Here is an 11,873-nt window from a genome sequence, read left to right on the forward strand (position 1 = left end):
TCAACAATCTTTTAATTCCGTTACCATCCTACTTTGAGCTTTTTCATATTCGGGGGGCAAATAAAATTATGTTGCCATTATAACCGCTCAAGTGTCACCACTGGCATTGTTATAGACTCCAACAGAGCATGCGTACAAGTTAAGCTCGACCTTGTTAATTGGAAAGACAAGACGTTAGTGGTCGCATGTTGATTTGAAGTACATATAGAAAATATCCTCTAATTTCTATGGGGAAAAAGGGATCAAAGTGGAAACTCCTCTAAAACTCTCTAGAATGATGCTAATATAAGAATTATGTAATCGATCTTCTTTATTATCAGATCATTGTGTCATCTTGTTTGGTCGAAAAGCGTGTCGGGGCTGCTCCTCGCCTGTGGGCATGCTAGGACCGTGTTCGGTCCGATCTGTGGCCTAGGACCGGTTTTGGGACCTGGTCCTACTTAAGCCAAGCAAATATTCCTGATGCTACGGCTCCACTAGGGCCGTAGTCTTTTTTCCTAATCCGACTTTGAGGCGCTGCGGAGGGCAGAAATGAGCCTCTCAGAGATTCTTCCCGGCCTTCATCTTGCCAAGGGCCTGCGTTTAGTATCTAGTGCTTCTTTTTTGGTATTTTTTAGTCTGTAGAGAAAAAGAACAAATGAGCGAGAATCAATAGGTGAGAGAAAGTGATCAATACATTACTGTCTTAGCAAAGCTCATCACTATTTATGCTTGAACAAAGCAAAATGGGGTACAGTTTCATGTCCTGGATGCAGGGTGAACCTGGGCTTCTAAGGAGCGAGGTTCAGGGAGTGATTTATTAGGGAAAAGGTGACCTCCACGGCATTTAACTTTAACAACATAGATAATATGAATAGTTTGAAATAAGAAGAGTGGAAAATTAACCTCACGTTCCGATCTCTTAGTTGCTTACATGAGTGTGGTCATGGCTACAATCTAGTATCTACCATTGTCAGAACCTTGACTCTGACGTAGTTCCTATATAAAATTCAATAATCATCAATGACCCATCTCAAAAGGAGAACGTGGGCTCACATAGAGCCCGAATCTACAAGCTTTTAGGATGAGCGATTGATACTGCAAGTTTTGTGGGAAAAACCTCTAGCTATTGCTTCGGGAGCATAACTACATATAAACATGGAAGACTACGGATGTGTTTATGCACTATGAAGTGTGTTTGGTGTTGGACCTTAATTCCCAGCCTATTGGTATCTCTCCACTTGTGAGTTTTGTGTGGTTGCATCTTCCTTCTTCACGCTTAGTGCTGGCTCGTGCTTGGATTAGCAGGAGATGAGTCCTCGATCTGACATGATTTCTGAGGGTGAGGAGTTCGTGAGTGTGGTAGGCATTGTCTATGGTCAAAGTCTCAGAAAGCAAGTCCTCTCTTGATCTCTCAAGTTCTTGCCCGCTAGTAGCATCTTGAGTCTTCCTCTTCTCTCAGTCACAACATCTAGTTTGAGCAATGTGTTATATTCCCGTGCAAACTGTTATGTTACATGGACTCGGGTACGTGTGTCGGGAACGGGTTCTCTAAACAGAAGGACATGCGGACATTGTTAAATGTTATTTTTATTTTATTAGTTTGTTTTATTTTTTAGAGTAAAGTAATATTTTTATGTAATATAGTGTTCAATATAGGCTTTTTACTCATTTTAAAGTAATAATGCGATGTAATTGAATGATTGGATATGCTTTTTAAGTACATGTCCAACCAAAAGTGTTGGATACATATCCCATACCCATGTCAAGCAATATATGTCCGACACGGGTACTTCACTACTTTTGAGGAGTCTATGTAATATAGGACTGCAGATACATCTTCTAGATGTTTTTCATGTGATCCACTCTAACATTGATTTATCATAATTTTTAGAAACTTTCAAGAGAAATTTCTTAAAAACTTTAATAATTTTTCCTTATAAATGCCAACATAAATCTATTACTAGTTTGGAGGGCAAATCCGAGAAAGTATTATGTTTTCCTAAATAGCGAGCATTATGTATTAATAAAACAAAACACTCAATTCTGCATGTTGTGTGTGCCTATGACATAGTGCTCTTGGATAAATGCATAAGAAACAAAAGGACTAAGAAATAGTAAGAATACTGGGATGCGCAGTTTGAGGGATTTTTGCATGATTGGGAGGTGGTTGAGTTTTTGGCTTCGTTTTATAGTCAGGATTTTTTTTTTTTTTTTTTTTGTTTGGTGTTGTGTGTTTTGGGGGGGGGGGGGACAATCGGCGAAGGAAACTTCAGATTATTGTCAATTGGTGTTGTTTGTGCAAGCAGGTGAGGAGTCAGTGGATCACCTTCTTTTGTATTTCCCCAGAGCTAGGGATGGCTGGGATTTGCCTTGTGTCATTTCTTGGGATCTAGTGGGTCATGCCTGAGATTGATTGATGCTTGGTTGCTATGTGTCTCCAAGTTAGTGATGCAAGGAGGACATCCCCACTATGTTTGTTGTGGGATTTTCGGAAATAGTGTATTAAGAGATCCTTTGGTAGGGTGGAGTCTCCTTGGGGGTGATTAAAATTTCTGTACTTAGTTTTCTATTATATTGGATTTAGGACTCTAATTGTAAATGAGGTTCTTTTCTCTTTTGTGGGTAGCTTGAGGCTATAGGTTTTGTGCTATTATTTTGGGCCGCGTCCCCCTTTTGGGTTCTCTTCAATGAATATTCTCTTATTCAAAAAAAAGAACTAGTAAGATTACAACAAATTATGTGGAATGTAAATTTAACACATCGGTATAAAGCGAGTGGGCTGAAAATCTGATTTTTGAGTTGGATGTACGGTAAGATTAGAAAGCGTAGAATTAGAAATGATCACATTTGTGAGATGTTTGGAGTAGCCCCAATTGGTGATAAAATGAGAGAGAATCTGTTAAAATGGTTCAGCCATGTGCATAGAAGTCCTTTAAGTGCATCAGTTCAAAAGAATGGCGTAGTCCACATTAAGCATAATACTCGAGGAAAAGGAGACCAAAGTTAATGTGGGTAGAGTTAGTAAAGAAGGTGTGATGTTGTGGCCCGAATTTTGTGCTGGGGAGCATTGTGACCCTAAGACTTGTTGGAAAATTTTGACCTCTTTTTGCTCATGGGTTGTGGACCCTAATTAGTCTCTTGTAGTCCGATAAATAAGGGCGCTTAGGGTTTGGAGTGGTGTAAGAGAGAGAGAGACTGAAATTCGTACGGAAACAGAGCGGGGCTGAAAACTTGTAATCTCCGATTTTACACATAGTGAAAACTTTCGCCGGATCCCAAACGTGAACGTAGTCTGTTGCCAAACCACGTATAAATCTGTGTTTTTTGTGTGGTGTGTTTACTTTTCTGTCGTGATTCTTGGTTCTATCTTGGGTTCGTTGCGTTTGTCGTAACAGAAGGATATGATAGTATGTGATTTGACTGAGGCCACAACATCAAGAACAGAAAAATAAGATTCATGTAGCCAACTCTAAGTGGTTGGGAAAAAGGCTTTAGTTGTAAATTTAACAAAGTATCGGATAACAATTATATAACCAAAAACAATTCAAAACCAAAGAATTCTTCATGATAATAATTTTGGATACAAAGGATCAATACTCTAAAGTGATAGGGAGAGAGATGACGATGTTAATAGTAGGATGGGAGAAGGATGGACAAAATGGAGATTGGCAGTGGTCTTTGGTAAAAAAAATATTAAATGAGTTAAAAAGATAATTTTACAGAACAGTTTTTAGGTCAACTATCTTTTACGGAGCAAGAGTGTTGTGCTCTATGGGGTAAAAAAAGTAGAAAAGGAAAAACAGAATGAGAATGTTGAGATGAACGACTTGGGTGACTAATTGACATAGGCTTACTAATCACAGATGGAAATTAGGAATAGCACCTATTAATTGTTTGGACATATTATAATGTAGATCTGCCGATGCACAAGTGAAAAAAGGAAAATTAGTTTGCATAGAAGGTAAGCGATAGTGAGGCTAACCAAAACTATCTTTGAATGAAATAATTAAGAATGACTAAAATATATTAAATACTGTAGGGGATATATAATATGATAGAATGGAATGGAAAAAGAGAATTCATGTGATCAGCTCCCATTCGTTTGAGATAAAGACAATTATGACTATGATGGTGATATACTTCATGGTACTTGGGCAATTAAGGGACCTTGCATGTATTATCTTTGGGCATCCATAACCCATATTGTGCCGATTGCTTTTGTACATGAAAGTTTATGCCATTTAATTGTCTCCTATCAACAAAGCCTTTTGTCCAGACTACTTGGATTGGACTACCTGAATTGTTTCCTTACCCCCAAGTAAAAAAGGTAACTTGAATTGTTAGCTATTTTAACCGTGTTTTTTCTTACATTTGATTCTTCTACTTTGTTTCTTTTTCTTTAAAATAAATCACTTCTGTTTAGATGAATATTTTGTTTTGTGCTGATCTATATCTGGTACTTTTCCACCTCTAAGATGATTTGACATCTTTACAGTGCAATGGGTGTAGTTACTCTCTTGTCTGGCCAGCCAAAAGAAGGTGTTTCTGTAGAAGCCCGTTCAGAGTCGAAAGGCTTTTATGAGGAGACAATTACAGATTCATCAGGAAGTTACCGTCTGAGAGGACTTCTCCCAGAGACAACCTATATAATCAGAGTAGTGAAAAAGGGTGACTTCGATAGCACTAGAATTGAACGCGCTTCTCCAGAATCTCTTCTTGTTACGGTGAGTTATAATTACTGTAGTTTGTTTCCTGACCATTCAAATGTGAGTGTGAGAATTAGGAACCCATAATTAGAACTTTTTTATCTGCAATAATTTTTGTTATGTTTTTTCCAGGCATAAGAAGCTTTTTGCTACTCTGTATGGTTTGCTAAAATCCTTATCAATTTTCTTATTTTTTTTTTTAATTGAAGAAAATATAGATTGGTGAAAAAATAGCATCATGCAGATGATACTTTGTACCATAAAGTGACTGTTCAATTAATCTGCCGAAACGTAGAACTAGTCAGAAAGTTCAGTGAAAAACAGTCTGATTATGATCTGTTCATATATCTTTTCACTCCTAGGCCAAGTCTGTCACACACACGACATATATTCTCCCTGCACATGCAAAAAATGGAATGTTAGAGAGAAGATTAGGATCGCCCTTTACACATGTGACATGTATCATTAACCATTAGACGATCTTACGAGTATTCTTCGTACTTCAGAGGAAGTAAAAAATCCCCATAGTTCACTGAGAGCATGATGTCAAGGGGGAAAGGGTGAAAGAAGAGAATTTTCATTTTTAATTCAGGTGAGCTTCAAAGTAAAATATTGGAATTGAGGAAACAGGAAATATTGAGTCTGTATCATCGTATATTACTTACTGGAAAAGCAATTGGAACTTCCTCTCGACAATGTAAACAACCAATATAGCCTACAAGCTTAATAGGTAATGCTAATGGCTATTTGGTTGGGCTGTTTTGAAGTTCGTTTGGAAGCAAGAAGTGCAATTATTTATTGTTTTCTTTTGGGAAATGCGTAAGTCGAGGTTGCTCTTAGGTTGCTACTCTGCTTAGAGTATTATTAATAGTATCTGTAAGGGTAAATTGCAAAAATACCCCCTTGGAACTAATCTATGTTTTGCAGTAATTCACCTAAACCACATTTTTTGCAAGAAAGCCCCCAAACGTAATTACGTCAATCCCCTGTTAAACAAGAATAAAAAAAACTTACAGAGAATAATCACATGTATGCTGTGTGCCTTTTGATTTTAGTTTTATGACATTCTTGCTGTTGACCTTTTATTACTAGTCATTTTGTTTTGATCCACAACCTGATTCATGACCTGCATTAAACTTCCCCCTAGTTATCCTATCAGTACTCTTCCCTTTGAATTGAACAGGACTTTTATCATGGCCTAGTGGCCTCAAATCGTAGTGCGCAGAGCTAGGTTATCATTCCAGTGGTACTGATTCGCACCTCATTGTAGGATTGCTACCGCAATTGTGATTGTTGGTATGTTGGCCATTGTATCAGACTTGAATTTCTGTGTTTTGAAGGTGGTGAACAACAATAATGAAGACAAACTTAAAGTTTTCTTTTGAGATAAACAACAAAATAAAATCCAATAAATCACTTTCTGTCCATCCCTATCTTTTTTGGGAAATCAGATGCAAAATAAACACGAATTTGGATTACTAGTTTTTTGTCTATCAATGATTCCATCCCATTCTCTCAAAAGTGAAATGAATGTAATGTTCAACTCACTTGAGAAGGCGAATTTTCAGATGCATAAACGCATAGATTTTGAAGATACGGTCTCAGTCCAAAAACCCAAAGGAAATAAGCAAAGACAAAAAAGCTGTACAATATATAAGAATCAGAAGTCTTTCTTCAGTTCAGGCCTCCATAAACATTCCATAAGAAATGTTTCTCCAAAGTTTTTTAATTCATCATCGATGGAGAGAAAACTGTACTAAGCCCACATTGCATGGTAACTGATTAACATCTCAAGCAAAAACAAATCAATATCAATCCAGAAGCAAAGCCACAGGAAAAGAAGTAGCAAAAGCAGGTAGACTATTTCCATTAACTGTATATGTTCCACACACTGTTCAAGAATAGAAAAACAGAACCCAAGCAGAAAACACTTAGAGAATAGTGCAGAAGGTTGAGAAATCTTCAATTATAGAGGATCAAACTAACAACCACCAAAGTGTTCATGGCAACGACAAAGAAGAGCTAGAGGAGGAGAATCATGAGTGATGAAGATGCATTGTCATTCACCAACCAATGGACAGCTGTTGTTGTCATTCAACTGTACCTGCACCTTCTGGTACGATTGACCGTCTCTCTAACCACCTCCCTTCTCCCAATTTTTGTAATTGCACACCAGACAGAGCGATTCATTGTTTCTTCACAAGTTTTGGTTGCCCTCCTTCGTTATCTCTCTATCGTATTATTCGTCTTCTGTTCCTCTATTGTTTTTGCAGCTCACACAGTGAAATTCAAGTTTTTCAACCAATTTAATTTTAATTTTAATGTATTTGGGTAGTGAGGTGTGAGGATTATGGTGAGATGCTGCCATTGCTTGTGGTGATCTGTTGTAGTGGTGATTTGAGGTTTGGCTGTAACATTTTTTTTCCCGCTCTTGAAATGGGATATAGGCATTTATATTTTTTTCCGTTTTGCCCAACTCTTTAATTTTTTTCTTATTTATTTATCTTTTACATTTAAGAGTAAATTAGTCATTTCAAAGCAATATTAACAGCAGACCAACACAGTGACCTTATTAGCGCACTTCCTATAGTTGAGGCCCTTGATTAGGGAAAAAATAATATTCATGCCACCATTAATTTACTTTAGGGTTAATTTCACTGGCACCCCCTCAGGTTTGGCCAAATATCACCCTCAAACATCTTTCGAAAATAACTACCACTTAGGTCCATTTTCACTTTTCCGTCACAGTTTCCGTTAAAAATATGTAAAAGACAATTTTACCCCTAATTTTTTAATCGAATTTATTACCAAATATCAAATTATTTAAATGACCATTATACCCCTCAACTCCACCTCCACAACTTTACCATTGTCGTCCCACCTCCACAAGGACCACCACCATCACAATCTGACGAATATATAATCATGGACTTCGTAATCACAAAAATTCATGTGTTTTTGCAAAAAAGTTACATCCACGATAATATGAAGTGAAAGATTATTAGAGGCATGGCATCAATTGGGGAGCCCAAGATCAATAATAAAAACGTCAAACTAAGCTCAGGCCTGAGGTTCGCCCTAGAATTTATACCACTTTAGATAGTAGTAATTAATACGTCCATGTAAATCCCTCTTTCAACTCATGCATTACAAAATTTAGAAGACTTGTCATGCGTGGTCTCTTTTTTCCTGTTCAAATTAAAAGGCTGAGAAATTAGAAAACTATAAACTGTAGAAAAATAAATAATACACCATTGAAGAGGCAACAATATTATCAAGTTCAACAATAGAATAAACTGTCCAATTCAAAGTAGTTCCTATTCAAATATTGGTAAATTTATCTATTACTATTATCACACAAATATAACAACTAATAAACTGAAGCCCCTGAAAATATGATCTATGGGTACTTCTGGAACTAAGAAGTACCCCAGATAGCCATAGCCATAGGTAACATGAAAAAAATAAAATAAGAATTAATTTTGGTATCAAATCAAATACACATTCACACACATCTTGATTGAACCAAAATTTTTTTTTTCACTGATTGAATCACCTAATTTCACAAAACAAAGTCGGCATCTCCGGCGGCCGTTATGGAATCAGTGGTGGTGGTCGGGAGAGAAAGGAATGGTGGTTGTGGTGGTGGAGAGAGAGGAACGGTGATGGTGGTTGTGGTGGTGGAGAGAGAGGAACGGTGATGGTGGTTGTGGTGGTGGAGAGAGGAACGGTGGTTGTGGAGAGAGAAAGGTACAGTGGTGGAGAGAGAGAGAGAGGAATATATATGTTTGTATATATGTCTGTGTATATAGATATATGTGTGTATATATGTTCGGTATATATATATATATACCGAACTTGTAAATTTACAAAATTTTAGGAATATTTTAGTCTTTTAATCCAATTATTTAGGCGAAAGTGTGGTTTGGACAAAGTCAAAGGGTATTTAAGTCATTTTATATAGTGTCAGAACTGTTTAACTAACGGTTGGGGTGTTAGTGAAAAATAGAACAAAAGTTTGTAATGTGAGTGATAGTTATTTTTGAAAAATATTTGAGGGTGATATTTGGCCAAACCTGAGGGGGTGTCAGTAAAATTAATCCTTTTACTTTAAGACAAGCCCTTTTGAGGAAAATATATATATATATATATATATATATATATATATATCAAATAATTACAAAAAATTAAATTTGAAAGACAGAACTGATGTGTATAAAAAATTACATATATATATATATATATATATATATATATATATATATACAACTTTCTTTTTCTTGTCAATAAATCATTTTGTAATAAGAAATTTAATAATTTTCTTAATAAAATTAAAATCTGTCAAGAACTTATAATCTATTTAGCTACACACACACACACACACACACACACACACACACATATATATATATATATAGAGAGAGAGAGAGAGAACGTGCACCAACAATCTATACAAGTACATATATGTGTGCGTGTAAAGAGAGAGTGTCATACTCAAGCTTGTAATATGAAAAGTTCAGATCCTGGAGGAAACCGTCAGAATATTTTCTTGTGCTTAATTGCTGCCAATTTTTTGCCTATTCTGATTTATGCTTGTTTAACTTATTCTAATAGGTTGGATCTGAGGATACAAGGGGATTGGACTTTTTGGTATTTGAACAGCCAGAAAGGACCATTTTAAGTGGGCATGTTGAGGGAATGAGAATTGAGGAGCTACATTCACATCTTCAGGTGGAAATCAGATCAGCCAGTGACCCATATAAGATTGAATCTCTTTTCTCGTTGCCTCTTTCGAATTTCTTCCAGGTGAAGGACTTGCCCAAGGTGAAGCACCTTTTGCAGCTTCGGTCATCTCTCCCATCAAGCACCCACAAATTTGAATCTGAAGTTATTGAGGTTGACTTAGAGAAACAAACCCAAATTCATGTTGGCCCACTCAGATACAGTATTGAAGAGGATCAACACAAACAGGTTTGTTTCTATAACATGTTTTCAACCAAATCATGAAACTGTTGGGTGGTGCAGTAATCAGTTGAGTCCTGGTTGTTAATTTATTATTTAGTCAATGCAAAACCTTTATAGCTACTGGTTTGGTGACATCAACATGCATATCTTGAAAATCTACTATTGTTTCAAATAGTTTATTTTCTGCCTATGAGCAATCAAGTAGCATCATAATTGTTAGTTAAGTAAAATATCTATCTTCTCTTCCACGGCTTCAGGAATTGACTCCAGCACCGGTATACCCTCTTATTGTTGGAGTTTCAGTGATTGCCCTTTTTATCAGCATGCCAAGGTAGCTGAATGCTCTCTCTCTCTCTCTCTCTCTCTCTCTCTCTCTCTCCTGTCAATTTTTTGATAGAATATAATTATGATTTATTTCAATGCAATTTTTACTCGTAGATTAAAGGATATTTACCAGGCCACAATAGGAGTATCCCTATCAGGGTTAACTGCAACTGCAAAGAAAGAAGCGAGAAAACCAGTTGTGAGAAAGAAGACTTATTGATGACCCGTTGCACATCTTTCTGGAGGCAGACATGAAATCAAGGTCTACTGCAAATTTAACATTTTGGCTTCAAGTTTTGGCAAAACATAGTGTTTACTTAGGTGAGATCACTTCTACTCGTTCTCAACCAGAATTGTTTCAGAGCAACTTCAAATGTTGCTTTGGGGGGTAGTACATAGAAGTAAACCCAAGTATTTAGAAGCAGTTCTTCCTTAAATATTTGATTCCTATTATGAGCATCTACAAGTTTAACGCGCACAAAACTACCTCCACCAGCACGTTATACACTACAGTAATTTTTTTCTTGGATTTTTTTTTGTCCCCTGGGTATTCTTGGAATTGTGTTGTAGTGAGATTTGTTACAAGGAAACTGCTTGGCAAAATTTTCCCAGACTGCTTATTGAATTCCACCCTTATTGAGTCCCATTTCACGATACCAAGCATGTGATATTTAACTTTGAGCCACCACGGACATTTTGAAAATTGAATTTATTGTTACAATCAGTATGTATCCTCCCATATTTTAAATAAAAAGCAGGCATTAGACAAGCACACAAGGTAGAGCAATTTGACTTGCAACGCAACGCAAGTTGCTCAAAGATGAGACTGTTAAAGATCTCATTATAGTGGTAACGACTTGTGTATTGTATTGTCAGCTTTTGTTTTAGGTTTAATGGTGCAGTGTTTCTTATGCCCTGCTGTGATATGCCATGCAGCAGACTCACAGTGCAGTTTCCGAACGATTGAACTTCTCTTGCACTGGGACTTAAACTGGGCTAGATTTATACATTGACCTGGATTAACAGGACAAAAGTGTTTTAGCTGAACTTTGGGTGCTTTGGATGGGATGATTCTTGCGCCTCTTGCCACTGGTATTGGATTATTTGGGCAGCATTTGATTTTATGATTTAAGTGGACCTTAAATACTAGGGACTGAACAATGGGAACCACACTGGCCACGCAACAAGAAGCGTTCTGGCTGTTAGGAAAATGAGTCTACGCGGCAGCGGAAATTAAATTTTTTATTTTTCCCCATTAGTTGTAGTAAATCATACTCTAAAACAGGAGTAAAAAATTCCGTACCTTTTGGGCAAACACGAAGACTTGTCAACATGAATTAATAAATGAAGACTTCACGTTGAAACCCAGAACAGAAACTTTAAATGTTCGGCTGTTGAGCTAAGGATCTCCAAAAATTTTGATTTTGAATATGTTTTAACCCCAAATGTTAGCTTTCTAATGATGCTGATTTCAGATCAATCGGAGTTGTAACAAAGGAGGTGTAGCCGTTTTATCGACACTGTTTGTATGCCCAATGACCTGTAATCTAGAAAGAGTCATCAAAATAACCATGTAACTAAGGCCCTGTTTGGTAACTGTTTTTGTTTATTGTTCATTTAAAGCTTAAACATAACAGTGTTTATGTGTCATTTGTGTTTATCCATAAATAGATACATTGTTATTTAATAACGTAAAAATATTTATCTTATCTTAAAAACATTAAACACAAAAATATTTGTTAACCTTAGACTATTTTTAAAAATTCAACACTATTTAAAACAAATAATAAATGTTTTTATAAAGGCTTTATGTACAAAGACAAGTTCACTGTTTGCCACTGTTTAGTATTTTGTCTCATATTTTGACCCACTTCCATTTGGACTATTGCCACTTAT

The 11,873-nt window shown here is 36.4% G+C and overlaps 1 protein-coding gene across 3 annotated transcripts in view; it reads left to right on the forward strand.

The window, feature by feature from the left end:
- LOC132306162 (uncharacterized) overlaps positions 1–11,627 on the forward strand; it is an 81,950-nt gene extending 70,323 nt beyond the window's left edge. The window contains exons 24-28 of one of the 3 annotated variants that reach the window (XR_009481843.1): positions 4,478–4,706; positions 9,303–9,659; positions 9,911–9,984; positions 10,092–10,298; positions 10,914–11,627. Coding sequence is in view for 1 of the 3 variants with exons in the window: in XM_059803428.1 (XP_059659411.1) it covers positions 4,478–4,706; positions 9,303–9,659; positions 9,911–9,984; positions 10,092–10,197 (766 nt within the window). In the remaining 2 variants the exon portion in view is untranslated. Of the gene's footprint in view, positions 1–4,477; positions 4,707–9,302; positions 9,660–9,910; positions 9,985–10,091; positions 10,624–10,913 lie in introns of those variants that run through there. The other 2 variants (XR_009481842.1, XM_059803428.1) reach the window with 2 other exon arrangements.
- Positions 11,628–11,873: the final 246 nt, after the last annotated feature.

The sequence above is a fragment of the Cornus florida genome, unplaced genomic scaffold (genome assembly GCF_030987335.1).
Source record: "Cornus florida cultivar Cherokee Brave unplaced genomic scaffold, ASM3098733v1 CherokeeBrave_3.0.0_Hap2_Chr05, whole genome shotgun sequence".
NCBI classification, from domain to species: domain Eukaryota; kingdom Viridiplantae; phylum Streptophyta; class Magnoliopsida; order Cornales; family Cornaceae; genus Cornus; species Cornus florida.